Source organism: Gambusia affinis, linkage group LG12, assembly GCF_019740435.1.
Source record: "Gambusia affinis linkage group LG12, SWU_Gaff_1.0, whole genome shotgun sequence".
NCBI lineage: Eukaryota > Metazoa > Chordata > Actinopteri > Cyprinodontiformes > Poeciliidae > Gambusia > Gambusia affinis.
Genome location: NC_057879.1, coordinates 21619780 through 21643384, shown reverse-complemented (window position 1 = coordinate 21643384; position 23605 = coordinate 21619780). Strand labels below are relative to the sequence as shown.

Genomic DNA, 23605 nt, shown 5'->3' with positions numbered 1-23605 from the left:
AGAGAGAGATGAGATGAGCGTAATTAAAGTTTTTTTTCTTTTTAATTGGATGCTGTTCTTTTCTGGGAAGCCTGTGGCGGCGCAGGGTGGAGCCTGAGTGGAGACAGGAGGCTTGTGGTCTGGCTGATGGAACCCGGCCGGCCCGGCGTAATGGAAACCGGGTGTTCACTCTGCACATAAACACACACTGAAGCTGGAGAGAAGCTGCGTACATACGCACATAAACCCGTGTGTATGTACACAGACCTAAGAGACGTGACTCTTAGGTCACAACCCACTCAAGACTAATGTTTACCACATAACACTCTCATGCCGTGCTGTGCAAAAGTCTCGAGTCATTAGACCCGTTGCAATAAGCGATGAATGAATTAATGGTTTTACAAACTAGCTCAATAATTTCCATTTGCATTTTAGTCACCATCTTTCTACCAAAAACTGGATGACGAAAGTCTTCAGCATGGTGCGTCAGTCTCAACTAGCCCCTTTCTTGAATGGCCTAGTCAAAGTCCAGACCTACATCCAACAACATTGAGACAGTCATACATTCTGACTGAGCTGGAGCTGTTTTGACAAAAAGTGATGTGAAAAAAATGTGGGTTTTAAATGCGCAATGTGAAAAGTTGATCAATGAATGGACTGAATTCAAAAGTACACCACACTTTTCAGAAATTTACTGTCATTTTTTTTAAAGGACTTGGAACTTTTTCATTTATATGAATGGAAAACCACAAAACAACCACAGAAAAATCCTACTAAAAAAATTGCAGTTTGTGGTTACATGGCCAGAACTGTCACAACTCGTTTCACTGAAACTTTTAAACAACTGACAATGAAAATCCTGTCAACGGAGTTTCAAATCTTAAATTGCCAGGTTTTTTTTTATTATTGTATGTCACAACTGCTGCATGATGTTGTCAAATTGTTCACATTTTACATACTTTTAGTGTCTATTTTGCTTATTTCTGTTTGTCTTGTCAAACAGATGTGTGTCTTATGATGTGTGTTGCTGCCTTTCTTGGCCAGGTCATCCTCGTGAAAGAGGTTTTGATCTGGTTTAATAATAAAAAATGATCTAGAAATGTGTAATAGTACAAAGGGTATTAATACTTATGCAAAACATTGTATGCTGTGTTAGAATCTAAAATTTAAACAGAGTCAGTCTGCATGGAGGCCAAGAGACAGAAAAATACAGGAGTGATTTAAAACTTTTGCGAAGTTGTTTATACATGAATTCATGTAAACGGAGCAAAACTTTCTCAAACACAGCTCAATAAATACTGACAATGTGTGCATGTGCATGCACACGCCTGCATGCATACATAAAACAAATAAAGACTGACACAGGGCAACCTGGATGAATGCACACGCTGTCCCTGCCTGTCATTCACACAGAGATATGAGCACATGCACAGATGCACGCAAACATAGACAAACACTCTGTGGAGCACACACACATGCACACACACGCCTGTTTGCTCAGCTATCTTTGCAGGGACTTTCCATTGACTTCCATTCATTTCTACAGCCTAAACCTTACCCTTATTCTAACCCTAACCATTATATACCTAACCAAAACCAAAACCAAAACTCAATTTACACCTAAATCTGACCCCTGACCCAAAAACAGCATTTCCCCTTGTGGGGACCAGGCTTCGGTCCCCACAACGTAGTATGTTTCAGGAAAATCGTCCCCACAAGGTATTAGAGACAAACACACACACTTCTCCACCTTTAGTGCACATTGCACATACACACCTGTCCAGTCCGCCTCCCTGGGTGCACACATTGTGTTTTAAGCTTCTTCAAAAACAGGCACACATACAGTCACGACACAATGGCACACACACTCATGCGCACACGCAAGCCTACACACACACACTCGCGCACGCACACGCACACACACACACACACAGCCGCAGCCTGACAGTGATGCAAACCCATATCCTGCCTCGGTTATGGGTTTTAATGCACCCACTCTCTTTCTCTCACACACACACATTACGTCTGTCTATATTCACAGAAACTTTGCGATATTTTTTATCCATTTCTATAGTTGAGCCCAGAGCCGGATATACAGAGATGTGGACACCAGTTTGCTCTGCTGTGCACTTTTCTAATGCAAACAGATACAGTTACAAATTCAGCCCTGTATCACCTGAACAAGGTTTCCAGGATTAGAAGACTAAAGTCCCACCCAGATCTAGAGCACAGAAGTCAAACTCAAGGCCCAGGGGCCAAATCTGAGCTGCTGTAGCTTTTAATGTGGCCCTGTAGACTCCAAATTACTTCAACAAGTCCTTCCAGTTTTTCACAAATCTGTAAAATTCACACAAAATATATTTTTTTCTGATTTTACTAAGAATTTTCTCAAAATTGGTCAAAACATTGAGTTTAAGTGACTGCTGCCTCAGCCTTACGATGTCAAGTTATAGTGCGTAATTAATACAGCGAGTAATAAAAAGTCACTTTTAACGCCTTACATTAGTATATGGTAAAAATTCCTTACAAAGATTTCTAAATAGGCACCACAAAATCTGTAATTTTGATAGCAAAAAACACTAAAACAATCATTAAATCCTGGAGGAACAACTACTTATGTATATTTTATCAATTAAATTGGTTTTGTCAATATATTTTAGCACAACTGGCCCTTTAAGAACATTCAGTTTTTTTATATGGCCCAAAATGATCTAGAGAAACTCATCCATGCTTTTATCTTTAGTTATATTTATTACTGAAACAGTGTCTTCACAGGTCTGCCTAAAAAAATAAATCCTAAAACTGCAGCTGATCCAGAACGCTGCTGCTGGTGTTCTGACTAAAACCAGGAAGCTAGAGACCATAACACCAGTTTAAAGTCCCTACGCTGGCTCCCTGTAGCTCAGACAATAAACTTTAAAATACTGCTGCTAGTTTATAAATCACTGAACGGTTTAGCACCACAATACATTAAAGATCTGCTGTTGTCATAGTAACCTTCCAGAATCTTTGAGCTGTTCTTGTTCCCAGAACCAGAACCAAACATGGAGAAACAGCACTCAGCTTGAATACACGACAAATCTAGAAAACTGCAAATCAGCCGAAACAGAGTTCCTTTAAATCAAGGCTAATAACTCACCTGTTTAGTTGCTTTTGAAACATCATAAATGAAACTTTAATAAACATTTTGATGTGTAACGACGGCATTTGACAAAATGTAATATTTCAATTGCTGACTTTGTGTTCTATGATTGTAACTTTTTGTGTCTAATCAATAAAGAATAACTTTATTGATTAATTAATTAAGGTCTTTTGCAGATTTTTCCTTAAGACATCTTCCATGTTTTACGTGAAACAAGTCTGCCAGTGGAGCTAATACATTTTTAAAAAATATCTACATTTAATAGTTACTGACTCAAAACAAGCTTAATTATCTTGCTGAAAAGATACTTTTAATGTTTTGTTGTATTATTAAACAAAATGTTCAAGATATTGGCACTAGAAACTAGACAAAAAATACTTGGGAGGGTTTATTGATTTGAGGATGCTGCATTAACTTCCATTCATTTTAGTAACTGCATTTATGCCCAACTCAAACACTAACTGTACCCATTACCAACATATTCCTAATGCTAACCGTAACCACAACTCAGAACTTAATTAGAAGACCTCAGTACAACTGAAAACCAGAAGAAAATTCCCACACTTTGTTGGTCTTTTTGGTTCTCTATGTGTAGCATGTAGAAACACACGCTCAGAAACAAGAACAAGGTCAGGAAATGCAGAAAACAGATCTCAGGCATCCACTGACAGCGAGGTCAGGCTTGCCTTTTCCATCAGACACTGATGTCATTTTTCCACAAAGCTGCTTCAAATCCCATGTGTTGAAGCTCTGCTCTTGTTGGCTCGCAGCAGGTTGTTCTCCCACTGGGCTGCGAGGACGAACAACCAAGACAAAAGCGATTTTATTCCCGAATCTACAGCGCCCTGGCTCTCCGCTGGCATCCCTCCAAGCGCATGCAGAAAGCATGGAAAACACTGAGGTGTGACAGCGCATACATTTCACTCAACCAGCTTGTGTTTTTCTCTCTGAACTCAGCTTCCTTTAATAAATACTGCAGGTTTTTCCATCAAACCAGTGTCATTTCTGGTTCCCACAGTGATGGACAGTGGACACCAAAGGTCAAAGTTGGACAGGAACGGGTCAATCGCTATGAGCAGGGCACCATCTAGTGTTGCATACAGAGTATGGGACGAGCGCTGAGATTTCTACTGATTTTTTTTCCTCCAGGCTTCATTATTCTCCAAATAAAAACACTTTTCCTGAAGGTGCAGAATGTGACCCAAATTGGCTGAGTGAAAAAACGTTTACAACAAACCAAAGGCTGAGTCAAAATGCATGTTAATTTATTCAATACGACTACATAAACAAGTAGTTTCCTTTCCAGTCAGATAAATGTATCACAGATTGACTCCACTCGAGTTGTAAATAGGCCTGTTGCAAGAAGCAATAAATCAAATAATCACATGATAAATTAAAACAAGCTCAGTAATTTTTGTTATTTGTTTAATTTATCGTTTCTCTCTCATTAAAAACTGATGGCAAAAGTCTTCAGTTTGGTGCTTTGGTCTCGACTAGCCCTTTTTTGAAGGGCAATTTTGTTTACAAAGTCTTCATAATTAATTTCCTTTGTTGTTTTGTTAATTTATTATGTCTTTAAAATGACTTACAGTTAGAATTTAAAGTTTATTGATCTTTGAGAATAAAATGTTCTGGTATTATTATGCCGTTAGCATTATAGTACTTGAAAATGGCATCAAAACAACAACATTATTGTTTATCACAATGACTTCTGGGACAATTTATCGTCCAGCAAAATATGTTATTGTGACAGGCCTAGTGATCACTTGGGATTTGTTTTTATTGTGAATAAATAGTATAGTATTTTTTGTGTTGATAATAACAGGGAACTGAATGAAATATACTAAAGTATATTTCATTCAGTTTCCTGTTATTTATATATTACTGTTTGCACCGATTGCATTTATTCACAACATTTATATAGTTAAGTCATTTTAAGCTCATTTGATTAGTAGTTAAGTCATTTATAGTCACTAGCATGTTGATACTATCAGTAGGATGACAGTTATTGCTAGCATGTTGACTAACACAAAATTACTCCACTCAGTATGCTAACATTAGTGTATGACGTAAAATTACCCCAAATCCTAAGGGTACCTTAAATCAGTGGTGTCCAAAGTTGTTCCTCAAGAGCCGGCATCCTGCGTGTTTTAGTTCTCTCCCAAACTTCTCAGCATTTCAATGTTCTTCTTAGGGGTTCTAATGAGACATAATTTGATCCAGGTGTCAAATCAGGGAGCGGACTATAACATGCAGGAAGCCGGCTCTCCAGGACCGACTTTGGGCGCCACAAGCATGTAGTATGGTATCACCAGTATGTTGATTTACATACTCCATTCAGTAGGATAAACATGGCTAATAAATGAAAAATTTGCTAAAATGCTTATTTTAGGTGCAAAGCTAATGTTAGCATGAGGGTAATCACTAGCAAGCAGAGTGAATAGCATGTTGACACTAGCAGCAACATGCTATGTCAATCAGCAGCATGCTGACCAACAAAAAATTACTCCATTCAGTGTGCTAACATTAGTGTACAAAGATTATCCAAAATGCTATGGCTAGCTTAAATGCTGTCAGTAGCACATCCTATCACCACTATGTTGATTTACATTGACTTAATTCATTCAGTGTGATAAAAATTGCTAAAAATATATGTAAAATGCTTATTTTAGGTGCAAGGCTAATGTTAGGATAAGGGCTATCACTAGCATGTAGAGCGAATTGCTAGGTTGCAGATGACGTAGTACCGACGTCACGCAATGCAGATGGGGGTCAAGAAGTAAATGCCCCCAGTTGCCGGTGGCGCCTGTAATCCAAGATACCGGGAGGCTGAAGCTGGCGGATCGTTTGAGCTCAGGAGCCCTGAGCTGCAGTGGACTATGCCGATCGGTTGTCCGCACTAAGTTCGGTATCGAAATGGTGCTCCAGGGGGAACCCGGGACCACCAGGTCGGGAACAGAGCAGGTTAAAGGCCCCGTGCTGCTCAGCGGTGGGATCGCGCCTGTGAATAGACGCTGTAGCGCAGCCTGAGTAATACAGAGAAACTCAAAAAAAATCTAAACCCGTGGGTTTAGAATTTCTACCAAGCCCATCAGCGAACATAAGGACAGGACGTGAATGATGACGTCAATTTTCTGCGCTGTTTTATTATTGTAGTCTGCCTGTAGTTTTCGCAACGGCAATCCGTCCAATTCGTGTTGGCCGCGCTTCGAAATACTGAATTGACTTTAAAAGCTATTTCATTCAGCTTGGCACGTCTCTCTTCGCAGTGAAGAATGGCGCAGCGCCGACAATTTCCGGGAATCTTCGCAACGTCGGACTGGCGCATTGCATACGTCACGGGCAAACGTTAAAGAAACCTTTGTAAAAGTTATATTGCTTCCACAAAAAGACAACAACATTAAAACACAGCAAATGGTGTTTATTGTCAAAGTGTAGGAGTAGGACAATGTTATATGTGCATGATTTCAATATTGTGAACTCTAGTTGTGCAACAAACTAAGCTACAGTATATACAGACACCGATCATTATCTGTGGATAGCCCCGGATGACAGTCATACTGTATAACAGTAAATCTAGTTGGCCGGTTCTGCTTGGACAGGACAGTCTCTGAGGACGATCCGTCAGGAGTCCAAGACTTTGGTTTCGTCTGCGTCTTACTTTTACAGTGTAATATCAATCAATACAACTAAACACATCCATTTAAAAACATCCACATGAATATACTCAATGCAACAAATGTTATGCAGAAAATTATTTTCTCCCCCATTCCCTCTTTCTATCTTTCTTTCTTGGACTCTGTTTTTATCTCCATAAAATCCATAAAAGGTTAAACGAACATTTAAATGTTTATTTTATTAAAAAGAAAAGAAGGAAAAAAAAAAAACATGTTATGAGAACCCCTCCGGTCTAGATAACAACGATCCTTTGTGAAAAATATATGTATAGTATAGTGAACTAAACATTTACATGACTTTACAGGTGGGAAGGACATAACTCTTTAGAATTATAATAATAATCATAATAATCATAATAATAATAATACAGCCTCACAGTCTTTATGAACATGCTCTGCTCTCCTGTTCTGCACTCGCATCACTGTCCTCGTGCTTGTGTCAGTGTGTGTAAGTGGGATTAAAGTGTGCATGTTAGCAGGTCAGTCCATTGGCATCTCAATTAATTACAATATAATCAAAAAGCTAATTTATTTCAGCAATTCAATAAAAAAAAGTAAAAAAAAACAACAACAAACAAACAATTTGATTGGCTATAACCTGAAATTCTCATAAAATTACTTAAGATTTTTAATACAGAAATGTTACGAAAGTTTAGTGGAAGGAGAAAGTGTGATACTAGACAACGTAAAAACGCAGGAAACAGGCAACACCTGATGCATGTTACATATTTGGCTATTTCTGAATCAGGCCCAAAATTCCTCTTTAAAAGTAAAATTTGCGTCTTCGACGAGACGAGAGGTTAAATGAGGTCCAGTGTAAAGATTTTACAGTCAGCGATGATGATTTGAGGTGCAATGTGCATCTACTTACGTTGGTCCTCTGTGTTTCATCAAGTGTATCGGCAGAGTAGACGTCTGCCTGGAAAGATTTAGAGCAATGAATCCTTCCTGTTGCTAACAAACTATGGAAATGCTGATTTTATTTTTCTGCCCTCACTTCCAAAGACACCAAAAGCTTATTTAATGACCAAAGTGATCCTGATACTAACAATCTATGGAGTACCGTTAACTTTTTCCACTAAAGTTTCTCCTTACACTTAACTTTCCATCAGTATACTTGGTCATGACACATTCAGCTTTCTTTTTTCTTGTGGTTTTGTGGATGTGACTGACTGATGGATAACTCTAAAGTTAGCAGCTACATAAAATAACGGTCTGTTAAAAATCTTATGAAAATTGTTTTGTGTTCATTTTAATCCTTAACATTAACAGAAATATTACTTTGTGTGAACTGTAGGGCTGAAATGATTAATCGGGTTAATCGGGATTAATCGATTCATCAAATAATCGTCAACTAAATTAGTAATTAATTAATCATCAACTGGAATATGAGGACTAAGAGAAAAGGATTAATTAAGCTAGACTGTAGAAAAATACAAACTCTTGATTGCATTTTAAGCAAATTTAAATCATTTAAAAATGTAATTAAATTATTTGCATTTTTAATTTTATTTTTAATACCGCATAAAAAAAGGCTTAGCTGCAGAATCAGATTTTTTTTATCCAATCGCAAGAATTTTTAATTATTAATGGTCAGAAGAATAACAATAACTAAAATAATCATTTTAGTGTAATACTTTTTTTTAATACATCGGATTCAGTTCTGTAGTTTTTACCGTTTGTGGTGTGAAACTTTTTGTCTGTTAAAAATACTTTTAAAACACGGTTTGTGTAATTAAAACATGTTTTGGCTACAATCCTCTAATATATTACATCTTTCTCTGCTTTTGATTTGTGCTTATTAAGATTTTAAAAAATTAACACACATTTTCTCAAATATTAAGGGATTTCTTTTGACTGATAAAGTAATATTTATCTTAAAATTGTAATTATGTGGCCCTCTAAACTCACGAGTCTTGTGTTTGGAGAGCCAGAAAAGTAGCTTTGGCGGGCCGGATTTGGCCCACAGGCCTTGAGTTTGGCACCTGTGCTCTAAAATAACAGAAATTAACATTTGAAAATATTCTGTGTAATGAACTGGTTTTTTTTAAACATGGAATATAAAGGCCATATTGAGAAAAAGACAAAAAAAAAAAAATTACGAGAATAAAGTCAAAATAATACGAGAATAAAGTAATTATATTATGAGAATAAAGTCAATAATATGAGGAAAATTAATAAATTCATAATATTATTGACTTTATTCTCGTAATTTTCTTTATTTTCTTAGCATGGCCCTCATCCTCCGTTGTACGTTTTGGATTAAGTGACTGAAATAAAATTACCTTATTGATTATATTCCTATTTATTGAGACGCCCCTGTATGTCAGTGTGTGTGTGTGTGTGTGTGTGTGTGTGTTTAGATCGCTCAGCAGTCCCCAGAATTGTGCGAGTGTGGCCCGGTCTCCAGTTTCCAGTCTCTCTGGTCAGCAGCCTCCGCCTGGGCGTGCTGGGAGGCGGCGGGCGACAGCGACATCTGTCTGCGTGGGTTGGCGCTGTGCATCGTGTTCCAGTGGCGCTTCAGGTCCGACGCCTTGATGAACGCCTTGTCACACGAGCCGCAGTTGAAGGGCCGCTCGCCCCGGTGCTGCCGCTCGTGGTCCTTCAGGTGGGACTTGTGCTTGAAGGCCTTTTCGCACATCTGGCAGGCGAAGGGCCGCTCGTTGCTGTGCACGCGCTCGTGCCGCTTCAGGTCGGGCCCCCGGATGAAGGCCTTCCCGCAGACGACGCAGCGGTGTGGCTTGAAGCCCGAGTGGATCTTCAGGTGCTCCTTGAGGTGCGCGGCGGTGGTGAAGGCTTTGGGGCAGTGCTCGCAGCCGTACGGGCGGTTGGCGGTCAGCAGCCGCTCCTTCTTGGTGTTGTGGTCGAGCGGCTTGGCGCCGGCGCTCTGGCAGGAGTTGTGGTCGCGGTGGCCGTAGAGGAGGTACTCCAGCTTCATGTCGGCGGCGGAGGTCGACGACCCCCAGCCGTGGGCGTGCGGGTCCTTCCCCAGCCCCGTGTTGTAGCTGTGCGGCTGCGAGACGTGGGAGCCGCCGGGGCCGATGGCGTCCATCCCCTGGTCGTAGAAGCTGTTCTTCCTCACTTCCTCCATGGCGAGCTCCTTCAAGATGGCGTCCTGCGCCCGCATGCCGTGGTCGTCCGGCGCCTGGTTCTCGCGGGTCTTCATGTTGGTCAGCTCCCTCTTCTGGGTGCAAAGGTTGTCCAGGAAGTTGATGCCGAGGATCTGTCCGGATGACATCATCATGTTGATGTCCTTCTTCCGCACCGCCAGCCGCGCCGTGTACATGTAGTTGAGCACTTCCTCGAAGATGTCGGAGCGGATGAAGTCGAGCTCCACGATGGAGTTGTCCTCGTCGCTCTGCTTCTTGAAGAGCTTCTTGAAGTAGTTGCTGCAGGCGGCGAGGACGCAGCGGTGCGCCCGGAACTCGATGTTCTCCACCACCACCACCACGTCGCAGTGCTCGCCCTCCATGCGCTGCTGGTTCAGCATCTTCAGGAAGGTGGCTTTGTGGTCGTAGTCGATGTATCTCAGCAAATCAGACATGGTGCAGGTCAAACTGGAGCAACCTGCAGGCGACAGAGACGCAGGTTAAAAACGTCTTAAAGGGGCGGTATTAAACCCGTCAGCATAACAAATGTTGCTGGATGATAAATAGTCTCAGTAGTTATTGTGATAAAAAATAACATTGTTGTCTTTAGATGAGTCTCAAAGATCTGTGAACTTTAAATTATAATTACCATATTTTTTCGGACTATAAGGCGCACATAAAATCCCTACATTTTCAAAAACATCGGCAATGCGCCTTATATTCCGGTGCGCCTTATGTATGAACAGTGTACTGCATGTTTTATTACGACTTTGGTGAGCGACGAATCCACTCCACTTGATAATCGCTGCTGGTCAGGAACCTCGTGGAGTCAGCTTTCTATGCTGTCTAGACAGACTTGTTTTGGGGAGACAAACCACTTTTCCTGATACGTACGGTGCTTCAACACCTGGGCTAAGGTATCGGTCTCAACTGTCGCCCCAGCTTTCATGAAGGCCGGAATCATCAATGAACAGCCAAGCAACAGCAACGAGACTGAATCGGATGATGACGAGGGGATCCAGGCTTCCTTGATGCCGCTGTCGCCCGACTGTTGAACTCTGACACCGAAGACCAGGAATTTGATGGATTCGTAGAAGATGGATGATTGAAAAAGAGAATGTATTTTTTTGTTTAATATCGACAGTTATTGTTAATGATTTGAATAAAGTCTGACCTATCCGACTATTTTGTTTCGCTTTATGCACCTTATAATCTGGTGTGTTTTATATATGACAATAGATCCGTTCACTGATACGGTGTCTTATAATCCATTGCGCCTTATAGTCCAAAAAATACGGTAATTGAAAGAATCAAGGCAACACTCAAGGTATGTTTTATAATATGATGTAAACTCAAAAAAGTTGATTTTACAAAATACTGTGTGTGGCAACTAATGATAATCTTAGTAATCAATTATACCAATAATTAAATTGGATGGAAATATTGGCACCTTCTGCAGACTTTTTTTTAACCACGTAAGCCTATTTTTGAAAATATGAAAAATGCATTAAAAGATACACACTTTTTTAAACAGTTGCCTAAAATACAATAACATTTGTCATGTCATGCTAACAGCTCAATTTCTGAGCAGCAGACACAATAATCCACAGTAATACAAAGTAAATTAAATGCACTGCTAATCCACCTCCTTTGCTTTTGTCACTTCTCTTTAAATCTGTTTCACCGTCCGGACAGAAAACCGGTTAGAGACGATGTGATGTTGTAATAAATATTCCATTTTTGTCTATAACTATCATAATGTTCTGACCACCATATGTTAGCTTTAGCATCTCAAATGCTAAAATATAAATCCAGTACATAATAAACAGTGAGAAAACCTCCCATTGAACAGAAGAAACATATTGTTAGTATGCAAGGAGTGAATGTATAGTTCATGAAATATATTAATTTACAAAACTGCATCAAACTATTCATTTGAGGTGAAAGATTAAGAAGTAAAATTCACAAAGAAGCTTAAAAATGTGCAACAAGTTCCTTGATGGAGGTTGTAATCTCAAATCCAGCAGGAAATTAAGTAATAAAAGAAACACTCCAATTTTTTATCTTTTATTTGAACAAAAAATAATCTGCAGTCGCTGTTTTATTTGTTTATAAACAACACATGGATAAAGTTTTAGATTTTATGACTTTAAGTTGAAATTTAGTTGAGACGTCAGACTTTAGAAAATTGGAAATGAAATCTGTCAGGAAATGTCAGATTAGTGCACCTTTAACACAAAACAGAGAAATCACTGACAATAAATATGTTTAACTCAGCTGATGTGATCCCGAGTTTTCCTTTACTTACGTCATGTCCTGTATTCTACTTAGGTTGATATGTTTATGCTGTTTGGTGAAGAAACCCGCTTAAAATCAGCAGAACATAATATTTTTAATATAATATATGGACATTGCAAACCTTTTTATGTGTGTTTAGGTGTGGAAATGGTGCTACGATATGATTAGAAACTAAAGACGTGCTTTAATTTCCACACCAGATCAGGGCTGCAAGCAACAGCAGAGGGGTGGAGCTCCACTCGCATGCCTCTTAATTGTAATACAAACAAACTGAGAAGCAACATCTGATGCAACATGCAACTAAAAGTGCTTTTATTTACAAATAAGACGCGAAGAAGAAAAAGAAGTGGCTAAATCAATCATGCAAAAAAACCTCTGAAAAGTAGAAAATACGACAGGCCCCAACAACGAGCTGAGCCTTGGTTAAGCTAATCAAAATAAAAATAAAAACACAAACAGAAACAAACACACGCACTCTTCTGCGAGCCACCAGCGCATTTCCGCGCCAGTGTTTGCGTGACAAGCAACGCTGCGTGCAGGAAAGGAACAACCATAGCGAGAACATTTCACATTTCACTGCGCCCAGCCATCTTGGCCAGCCAACCAGCCTCGGTTAGTGTTTCTGCAGCCCGACAGGCAGCGCTCCGACAGCGGCGACACCGCGCGGCACGTACCGCTACAAACCGGGCGGCGGTGCGGCCGATCCGCGGCGCTCCGACACGACAGAGAGAGGAGAATAAAAAGCGCCAATACCCAAAGTCTGGACGATCCCTGTGTTGTCACGCAAGGCAGTCGACGACGATCCAGATCCAGAGTTGTCGTTTTTCCTCTTCCTCCTCTTGTTGTGACTGTGCGGCTTCGCAGGAAACGGGGCATCGTTCTACTGCCACCTAACGCCCCGGAGAAGGTACTGCACCCACAAGATCGTCTATAGGTGGACAGATGAATCGCTCTGATTTGGAAAAAATACAGCGTCTGCAAAACTGTTCATACCGCTTGAATATCTTTTAGATTTACCAAGTTACAGCCATGGCATATTTTATTATTTATGCGATAATCCAACAAAAATAAACACAGTTGTGAAGTGGAAGCAGTGGCGGTTCAAAAGAATGAAACAAAACAATTCAAGTTTATTTCATCAATGACTGCATGTTAAACAATATTACATGTTAAAAACAAAGCGACTGTTTTGTACACAAGTTTTCAAGCTACAGGCTAATTTACAAACCCAGTCCTTGTTTGTAGCATTTAAAAAAACTGGAAAACAATTATTTTGTTTGTATTCCAGCCTTTTATACTTTTCCTTTATTAAAACAACTGAAATGTTTTATGTTTGCATGCCGAAAAGTGATACACAAATAAACTTCTCTTGCCTGAAAACTTAATAATGTGATATGCATCTACCAGGTTTTCAACATCTAGAAAATGCCTAAAGCTGTCAGGCTGGATGGAAAGCATCCATAAACATTAATTGACAAGTCTTGCCATGAATTCTTGATCAGATTTATCTTTGTACTTTGACTATTAGGACATTTAAACAGATGAATATGGTCCACTCTAAGCCATTCATGGATGTCCTTCTGGAAGGCGATTTTCCCTGTTCTTGCTCCCCACCATGATGACGCCATCACCGTGCTTCAACATGGAGCTAGTGTGTTCAGGCTGCCACACATTTATAACGTTGGCCTACTGCGAATTGATGACAGTTTTCTTAGCTCATTTGCTAAGACAAAATTAATTATCACTTTATAAAAAGACTGACCTTTCTAAAAGATATTTTTTTATTTCTGAATTTCCACATTGTGGGACATTTAAGGGATATTTCTAATATATTAAATACTTTCATTGCTACGTTGGGTCTAGGCAGTCATACATGGGTGATTGTTTTCATCTGTACTGTGATTAAAGAAAGTTTTAAAACAAAAAGTACGTTTGTTTTTGGCCTAGTTTAACAAAACAAAAACAAAACAGCATCACATTCACCATAAAAGGAGATATAAAACCCCCCAACAAAAAACAGAATGAATAACGAACTATTTCATTTAATTTTTTGTTTGATAACCAAAACCATATGAAACAGTTTAGATGTTAATGTAACATGTTCTTCTTGAAATAGTTAAATGAATAAACAAATGTAAAAAGTGTATATTAAACGTACTTTGAAACTTTCCAATTTCTCCTGGTGTGACGCCTCTCACCAATTCACTACTCTTTGGCTCGCACACAGCTCAGTAAGGTGTTGACGTCATTACGTAGTTACAATAATAAAAACGCTGCAATTCTGCTGCCATATACTTGTTCAACCAAAACAGTAATTAATGTTTAAGGCTTTATAACTTTATCAGTTACTTGAGCGTAAACTAATAATTCAAGTTCAACGTTATTCTGAAAGACTGAAGTCATTTGATCTGCTGCATCTTAAAGAGGCAGCATCACGTATTTTCCAAATACATAGTCAAATTGTACAGCACAATAAAGTTATTAACTTTAGCTGTTAAAAAATGCTACATATATATATCAAAAATTACTTATAAAATGACCTTGTAATTTAATGCCTTGAAATTGGGTCTCTGTCTCTTTAAGAACTCCTGCTCTTTCTGAAACTCCACCTTCAGGAAGTCATCTCAACATGGCTCCTCTATTAACCCTTTAACAACGTTTTTACCAGCGTTTCACTGAGAAGTAGTTATAATAATGAGCTCAGCAGAAGTGCAGTTCTACCAGGTGTTTGCTAATTACTGCTGGCTAGTCTGAAGGAGCAGAGAGGGGGAGAGCTGCTCTGTGAGGCGGAAGCTTGGAAACTGCAACTCTAAGGAGTCGGGTCTAGGTCAAGTTGTTTTGCACATGTGAATGGTTGCCGTGGACACAAAGGATTTCAAAACATCCATGGAAAAATATCAAAGCATCACTTTGATGAGGGAATAACAGAATAAAATGATGTGAAGCTAATATTCTGGTTGGGTTTTATCAAAGTGTCAAAACTGTTGTGAAACATATACAATATTGGTAATCAGCCATAGTAGTAAACATTATATGTCTGTTCAGTTGTTGACTGTATGGTGTTCAGTTTGTAACTGTAACTTTCTGTTTTTATTATGTAAAGCACATTAAACCGCCAGAACATTCTTGTTCTGATAATGTTGATCAAAGGTAATGAGTAGTTTCTCTAGATAAGCTAATAAGAGCAAAATCAATAACCCAAATTTCTCCAGTTTCAGGTTATTCTGCAAGATTCGAGTCATTTGTTTAAACGGACTGAAATCAGAGCGACTGAAAGCAATCAGGAACACCAGCTGCTGTACTGTCACTTTATTATTTTAGGAGTAAACTGCAAATTAACAAGAAATGCGTCAGTCTCCGTTTTCCTCCCCTACGCTGTGGAAAACGTGGCTGCAGGTGAAATGGAGGAGCAGATAAAAGCTGTGGATGTCGGGGGAGGATAACCGATTTCTCTCTCTGGGCTCTGCGTCTCTTTCGGGCGGAGCTCGGCCGTCTGAGCCCTTTGCCCCGCGGCCGCGCCGTCGCCACGCCAACGCGGAGCTTTGTTGCGGCCGATTGTCCCCCCCATGGGAAAAAAGAAAAAAACAAAACAAAACATTCCCAGCCTGCACAGGCACGTCAAAAAGTCATTTTGTTTTTTCGTTTTCCTCGCCAAAAGTGGAGCTCGAGTGGGAGGAAAAACCAAAACATCACAATAAAAGCGAGAAATAAAAGACAATAAAAGTGAAATGAATTCAAATGACACAAATCAACCTTAAAAAGATCATCGTAAGCCGGCTTTGCTGGAGAGGCTGTGATATGTACAGTGGCACCGGGTGGAAAATCATTGTGGGAGTGAAGCGATGCTTGGTTTTCTTCTACATTGAGGTTAAATAGTGTTTGCTCTAACATGTACAGCCTACAGCAATTACAAGTTCCTGGAGTGATGGCTTTATCTCATAAATAAAATGCTGCTACAGTAATTATCCTCAGCAATCATAAAAATGCATCAAAGTCGTAATAAGGCAGTGAAAGCAGAAGGTTTACTTCGGATTCAGGACCATTAAAATAAAAACTAAAACGAATCAGACGAGGCCGTTTGGTTGGTGATGCAGCGTGGCGTCCTTCTCATGCAGAGTGTGTTCGTTGGGTTTGCAGGTGATGTTTGCGAGTGGAGCGGCGAGCTGCAGCGTCCGTAGAGGAGGAGCCTTCAGACAGTCCAGACGGTGAGATGTGATCGCAGGAAGAAGGAAGAAGGTTATTCCTGGAAGAGCAGAGCGAGAAACAGAAGTGAGAAGCTGCTGCGCATTTTATTACCTCCGAGGCTTTTTAGGCCTCAGCGACGCAAAAACACAAGAAATCACCAAACATTTCTGGTCCAGGTTCTACTGCAAACATCTGAGTAACGTGAAATGAGACAAAACTAACTGTTCAGTAAGAAATATGAGCTTGTTTTAAGTAGATGATTCCTTAATACTGGTAAGACGTTATTGTTCCAGTGGCAGATTAATTCACTTATAAGATGGAAGAAATGTCTTGTTATGGCAAAGTAATCTTAAACTTGAGCTAGTATTTCTATTATTAAGAAATTATTGACCTAAAACAAGCTCATATACCTCACTGAAAAGTTAGTTGTAAGTTAGTTTTTCAAGCGTGCTGAGATACTTGCAATAGAAACTATTTAATTTAGGATTTGACACTGTAAAAACATGAGTACTTTTGGTCTAGTTTCTAATCCAAACATCTTCACTTGAAATAAGACTTGTTGTTTTAAGTCAATAATTCCTTAATGTTGATGAAAACGTACTACTTTGAGTGACAGATTATTTCACTATAGCAATGGGAAAACTGTCTTGTTATAGTGAAATAATCTGCCACTGGAACTAGTATTTATTTTATCAATATTAAAAAAATCATTTACTTAAAATACGTTCATACAGTTCTGTGAAAAACTAAGAGTCCACTGCACTGAACTCTGTTGAAAACCTCCTGGTTGTTCCACCAAACATTGATTTCTGAGTTAAAACATTAATATTGTTGTTAGTATTTGAGGTCTGGAAGGACTGCATCTTTTTTTATTTTTTTTTATTTCTGCAAATTAATACTAAATTTGTGCTTGTAATTTTGGAGACATGTTGTCGGGACTTCATAGAATAAAATAATGTTCATTTTACTCAAACCTATAAAAGGTCAAATCAGTGGCCTCATTTTTTTTCCAGAGCTGTATGTTACTGAAAAGTTACTTGTAAGTAAGTTTTGTCTTATTTCAAGTGAACTAAGTTATTTGGTCTAGAAACTAGACCAAAAATACTCGGTAAGATTTTGTGTGGTTGCAGTGTGAAGTGGGTCAGATGAAGGGCTGCTACAGTTTCACCCACATCAACAGAAGCAGAGAGACAAAAACAAACAAAGACACATGAAGGTTAATGGAAACGCCAAAATAAACTTTTTTTTATTTTAGCGGCTCTGCAGTCCATCACGCTTTACGAAGTAAAGTAAACAGAAACTGTTTTTACGTCTTTCAAGAGAAGAAAGAAAAATGAACGTAGAAACTAAAACAATAATAGGACAAAATATCAACTTTTCTTTTGATTAGATAGTGGAATTACTGACTAAATAATAAAATACATTTTCAATTCAGTATAATATTTCATTTATTACTGTTATTAATACATTTTAGTGACAGTTTTCTACGTACTCCAGCAGAGAGAAAGTAAACTAAAATATAAGAAAATGTTATGTTTTGAAATCCCACCCTGTAATCCAGACTGATCCGACAACAAAACACTAGTTTACCCAATTTCAATAACTTTAATGGATTATATATAAGCCAACTTTAATTTTAATTACACAGATCAAAAAGTCATTAAGCCATTAGGAAAAAGAAATATTAATTTATAGAAACAATCCAAATAAGTTGTGTTAAAATAAATGACCTTCCTGCTCAAATAAAAGGCTGAAACAGAATATAGAAAGAAAGTTACTAGCAAACAAAGTTTTCTGGTTTTTAACAAATAATTTTGGTAATTCTAACTGACCTAAAACAAGTAAAGATTAGCCTGATTTAACTTCAGACAGGAAGAAAAAAAAAAAAAGCATATCTGGTTTCAACTGTAAATAAAATTTTCCACATTCAGGTTTTTAATCAAAGTATTTTCAGGACTTCAGTCACCAGTAGGGACCCTGAAAATCAACCTAAGGGCCACAAACGGCCCCAGGGCCTCACTTTGGACAACCTGGGTATAAATGTTTATGACCCAAAAATAAACTAAACAAAGAAACAACTTTATATATTGCTACTACTTCCAAATACTGTGTGTGTTTGACGAGAATGTCCCCAGAAGAAATATATTCAGTACAGTGTTGCTAATGCTATTGAAACACTCATTAAACAAACGACACACACACACACACACACACGCACACGCACACACACACACACACACACACACACAGACATGAAGGCTGCAGAAACAAAGCCAAGCGTTCCCATCTGGTAAGTCATGCAAAGCGTCCTCATGCATGCCTGCGCCTTGGGATCTGATCAGCCTCTAACAAAATGAGCTTCAGAGTGGCGACACGCGCGGGATGGAGCGGGATGGAGCGGGATGGAGCGGGATGGAGCGGGACGGAGCGGGGAGGAACAGGACGGAGCAGGCAAATGCTCAGAGAAGACGGAGATAAAAGACAAGTTTCTTCAGGCGCAGTCACACCTGCCAAAGCCCTCAAGCTGCCGGCGGCAGGCGAGTTCAAACACATTTGGGAAGTTTGGAGACACACAGAAACAAGAAGCGATGATCCATTTTCAACAGAGTCAAAAACCCAGTTTGCTTTTCAATTTTCTAGCTGGAGGTTAAACTCAGTATCTTTACACTTCAACTTTGAAATCCTAAAAGTTCTTTCAACTGTTCACTAAATTCAGATTTATTTTGCTGATTAGCCCAAATAATAATGTTTATTTGGTCGTTTACGTCTCCAATTGTTCATTAAAAGACTTTGGACTTTTCCAGAATCAACATTTCTGAGGTCAGTTCTTTACATCAGTTTTTAATTCTAAAAAAACTGAAGTGAACTCTGAACTATTTACATTTATACAGTGGGAAGAACTGAAGGACTTAAAGAAAAGAAGAAAAAAATGGAAAAAAGGAAAAGATTAGGGCTGCACAGTGGTGCAGTTGGTGACACTGTTGCCTTGCAGCAAGACGGTACAGGGTTTGATTCCCGGCCCGGGGTCTTTCTGCATGGAGTTTGCATGTTCACTCTGTGCATGGTGGGTTCTCTGACTTCCTTCACAGTCCAAAAATATGACTGTCAGGTTAATTGGTCTCTCTAAATTCTCCCTAGGTGTGTGTGTGTGTGTGTGTGTGTGTGAATGGTTGTGTGTCCTGTCTGTTTCTGTGTTGCCCTGCGACAGACTGGCGACCTGTACAGGGTGAAGGTAGGCACCAGCACGACCCCATTAGGGACAAATGGTGAACAGAAAATGCACGGATAGAGGAACAGAAAAGAAAAAGAAGAAAACAAAAAGAAAATGACAAAGAGAAAGTCAGGATTTATATTAAAAAGAAAGAAAAACAGAGGAAAGTAAAGCAGAGACAGAAAGAAAATAAAGAAAAGTGAGAGAAAGAAAAAGAAAAATTTAAAGAAAGAAAAAGGACAAAGTAAGAAGGAAAAGGGGTAGAAATCTCTAGGGGTCCAAATCTCTAAGACCCTGATGGTCTGATCTGGTGCCGTTTCCTGCAGGAGGAAATAAACCACTCAGGTTTGTGGACGAGGCGTCTCCAGTCAGATTTTCCTCAGGCTTTCCGAGCAGCGGATTGTGTAAACGGGCGTCAGGTTTCAGAGCGTGACGGTGCGTTTGCATTTCGGGCCGAGGATCTCAGAGGATCAGCAGCCGGTTGAGCCAGTATTTAATCTCTACTTGTACAGACAACAACAGGAACGCAAATGGTTTGTTCTCTTCTGTGTGATTGACGTACGATTATTTTTAATTTCCCAAATTATCTTGTTTTAAGCGTTGAAAATAAAAGAGGTTTGTTTTTTGTCCACCAGGGGGGAGTGTTGGACCTCTTGGGCTGTACGAAACATGTTCATTAAATGTTTTGCACAACATAATTCTTCGAAAATTTGATTTTAGCTTGATCAGTTCAGAATTAGCTGCGTTAGGGCCTCCTGTCACTTTAAACCCAAATAAGCTTCTGCTGGCCACGCCCCCCAACTCGACGCTTACACTCACACATAAAGATGGCTGCAAATAAATGTGCTACTATGCAATCGTACATCTTTGACAAGCAGAAGTGGAGCCTCCTGCACAACCAACAAGAATAGAGTGAGGGGTTTCTGGATGGTAAGTCAACAATAAAACACTTGTCTTTTCCAGCAGCCATTATACAGCGGTAAACCAACTGACCAAAGGTGATAGAGGTCAGTTTGGGTTGCTAAGTGACAGGCTGGGTTCCGCTCGGTTGCTAGGTAACGCGCAGAGTTCTACTGATCTGGGAGGTTTTTGAAACTGCTAATTTTCCAGACACTAAAAAACATTAACAATATTTTTTTCTTTGCTCTGTAATATATATGTATTTTTATTTGAATTTTTTTTCTGTCCCACACCATGCATTTTCTACTTTCATATTAAATAAATTTCAAAAAAAAAAAAAGAAGAACAAAAAACAAAAACAGCTGGGTGTTTATTTTTTTAAGCACTTGGGCTGTTTTTTAGAAGCAGCAAAAACCCAAATGGAAGTACAGAAACATGCAAAATGTGAATTTTGCATGAAAGATCCCCTTTAAACCCTTGTTATTGCAAACAGAGGCTGCGTGAGAACAAACACCAGCAGCCCAACAAGGTGATGCAACAAGCTGCGAGCGCGACAGAAGCGGGCCGATCCAAACCAAATGAAAACCCGCAGGCTGGGGAACGGGACCCGGGTCTGGGTCGGTCTTACCTGGATCAGTCCTCCCCCTCCTCTGGCGTGATCTCTGTCTCTTTATGCACCACTACTTTGGTCACTGACATGTCAGGGTGCTGCTCTTTGGCTTCCTTTATGGCCTGAGCCAGAGCCTGAGTACGACAGGGTGCAGTGGCAGGAGGGGACCACCAGGGGGAGACAGAACGGGGAAGAGCGGTTGCATTGTCAGTCACCTTACAGTCAGATCTGCCATTAATCCAGAACTCAGTCACACGTTCACTTCATATCACAGCTTGAAAAGCTAAACTTGTTATCAAAGCTGAATCAAAAAGAAGTTAATTAATTCAAATATTATATAAAAAATCCCTGATTTCTATTCATTCTGATGATTATGGGTTACACAGATTAAAAACAAAACTGAGTTAATTAATTAACAAGTGAATATTACACAAAATCAATTAAATAAATGATTTTTAAAGGAGAAATCTTGTTATGGCAGCAGAACCAAGAAGAAGCCCAGATGGATTTATAAACATCTGTGATGCTTCTAACTTTGTTTCCTTTAGGCTGAAGGGTTCCTTCACATTTTTTAAGAAAGAGAGACACAAGGAAGGAAGAAAGGAGGAAAAGGGAGGACATAAGGGAGGAAGGAAGGATATGAAAACAATAAGGATGAACACAAGGGAAGGACACAAGGAAGGAAAGGCAAGGAGAGAAAGTGTGTAAGGGCACAAAGAAAGGAAAGAATAACAGTGGGAGGAAGGAAGGATAAATGAAGGTAAAAAGGAAACAAGAAAAAAGACAAATGAACGACAGAAAGAGAAAGAAAAAAGAAAGAAAGGTAGGATAAAAAACTATAAGAAAACACACAGAGGAAAGGAGACAAGGAAGGACGTGACCTTTGACAATAGGAAAGGGAACAAAATCAGAAAAATTATATTTTTCCATAATAATATATATTTTTTCTTGTAGCTATTCAGACCTGGAAAATACTGAAATTAAATCCCAGACTGAATGGAAACCTGGTTTTCTCCTCAAACCTCCAAGTTAAAACAGAAAGTTAGAACTTCAAATTACGCAAAAAAACCTTTTGTTCATATTTCAGAGACATTTAAAGTAGTTTGATTTTATGTTTGTTTTCCTACTCATCAAAATATTAGTGTGATTACCGATACACTAAGGATGTATTGGTCAGGTATTTCCTAAATACAAGACTCTACTGTCACACTATGATTCCTGACAACATGGCTTCCTTATTGTTTATAAATATATTATTATTTAACCTTCCAATAGGAAAATATACTTATAATCTGAATTTATCCTGTATTTTCTTTAGCCGTCAGCCTTAATCATGCAAAAAACCAAAAATAAACAGCTGAGACATACTGTATCTCTGACTGTACTCAACAACCAGGTTTCATTCTTTGAAATGAATTTCTGACATTTATTAATTTTCCACAGGTACTATGGTAGAAAGGAGACGGACCTCGTCGTGGTCGATGTCTGCGTCTCCGGTAATGACAATCCGCTTCTCAATTCGCGTCTCTGAGATCCCTCCTTTCACCGTCTGATCAACAGAAAACAAGAACCTCTAAAACTGAATCAAAACATTTTTAATAAATACAGAAGATACGTTTTAGTTCATGAATTTGCCTGTAAAAGCTTCAAATTGTCCATAAAAATAGACCAGAGTTCCCGGGAAAAATCTCAACTTGTTGCAGAAACTTTAAACAAATGGTCTGAAGAAAGTTTGATTCTGGGTTTGGCAGGCGCAGATGCCCTCTGACCTTTGTGATGTGGGTGGTTGTGGTGGTGCTGGTGGTTTCTGAGGTGATGGTCTGAGCGCTCAGCAGCACCCCGGGGTCCGCGTCTCCGTTCGTGTCAACCTGTCAAACAAAACAATAAATAAATAAAAATCCCAAAAGGTTTTCATACCAGATCCCATTTAGATTTCGCCCATTTTGTTTTCTAATAAAGAAACAAGAGGAGAGGATAAAATGTAACAACATTTTATGTTTTGAAATGTCGCACACCGGCCATATAAACTAATTTAACAAAAAAAGTTTCCCAATTATAATAACTGTTAAAAGTATAAAATACAGGATCATTAAGTCACTGAACCGTTAGGAATAATAAATATTCATTACACTGAAACAATCCAAATGAACCACATTGAGGTAAATGACCTTAATGAAATAATTTTGGACATTCTGATTTATCTAAAACAAAAAAGGTTTAGTCTGATTTAACTTCAGACGGCAAGATAAAAAAATGAACTAAAAGAATTGAAACCAACTTAATTCAACATAATGTGATATCATTAATTACTGTTATTGACAGTCCTGTGATAATATTCTAGTTAAATTAATATATAATAAAATATCCACTAAATACCTGACTGGTCCTAGAATAAAACACTAATAAATTTTTTTTTTTAAATTAAATAACACTGTTATAAAACATACACCAACTTTTATTCCAATTACACAGACAGATAAGTAATTAATTTGGATTTGTTTGAAACAATCGAAA

At 38.9% G+C, this 23605-nt stretch overlaps 3 protein-coding genes across 9 annotated transcripts in view; all 3 read right to left on the bottom strand.

The window, feature by feature from the left end:
- The window catches only part of LOC122840869 (protein APCDD1-like), a 56223-nt gene extending 50942 nt beyond the window's left edge, over nt 1-5281 (bottom strand). Inside the window, exon 1 of the mRNA XM_044133636.1 lies at nt 5219-5281. The gene's annotated coding sequence lies outside the window, so the exon portion shown is untranslated. The remainder of the gene's footprint in view (nt 1-5218) is intronic.
- Nucleotides 5282-6521: 1240 nt separating this feature from the next.
- On the bottom strand, nt 6522-13090 carry LOC122840868 (zinc finger and BTB domain-containing protein 14-like). 2 transcript variants are annotated; one of them, XM_044133634.1, is made up of 2 exons: nt 12860-13090; nt 6522-10365 (listed from the first exon to the last, which is right to left on the bottom strand). In XM_044133634.1, exons 1-2 carry the CDS (start codon nt 13059-13061, stop codon nt 9167-9169), a joined length of 1401 nt encoding a protein of 466 aa, XP_043989569.1. In that variant the 5' UTR covers nt 13062-13090; the 3' UTR covers nt 6522-9166. The 2 variants fall into 2 exon arrangements, with proteins under 2 accessions (XP_043989569.1, XP_043989570.1); XM_044133635.1 differs by having other exon boundaries at nt 12939-13060.
- A 2389-nt stretch (nt 13091-15479) lies between these two features.
- epb41l3b (erythrocyte membrane protein band 4.1-like 3b) overlaps nt 15480-23605 on the bottom strand; it is a 61478-nt gene continuing 53352 nt past the window's right edge. For 5 of the 6 annotated variants that reach the window (XM_044133632.1, XM_044133633.1, XM_044133627.1 and 2 more), the window contains 4 exons: nt 22861-22959; nt 22560-22640; nt 21110-21225; nt 15480-16428 (listed from right to left, as the gene is read on the bottom strand). In XM_044133632.1, the coding sequence (XP_043989567.1) occupies nt 21115-21225; nt 22560-22640; nt 22861-22959 (291 nt within the window). In that variant the 3' untranslated portion in view covers nt 15480-16428; nt 21110-21114. The remainder of the gene's footprint in view (nt 16429-21109; nt 21226-22559; nt 22641-22860; nt 22960-23605) is intronic. The other variant, XM_044133630.1, reaches the window with a different exon arrangement.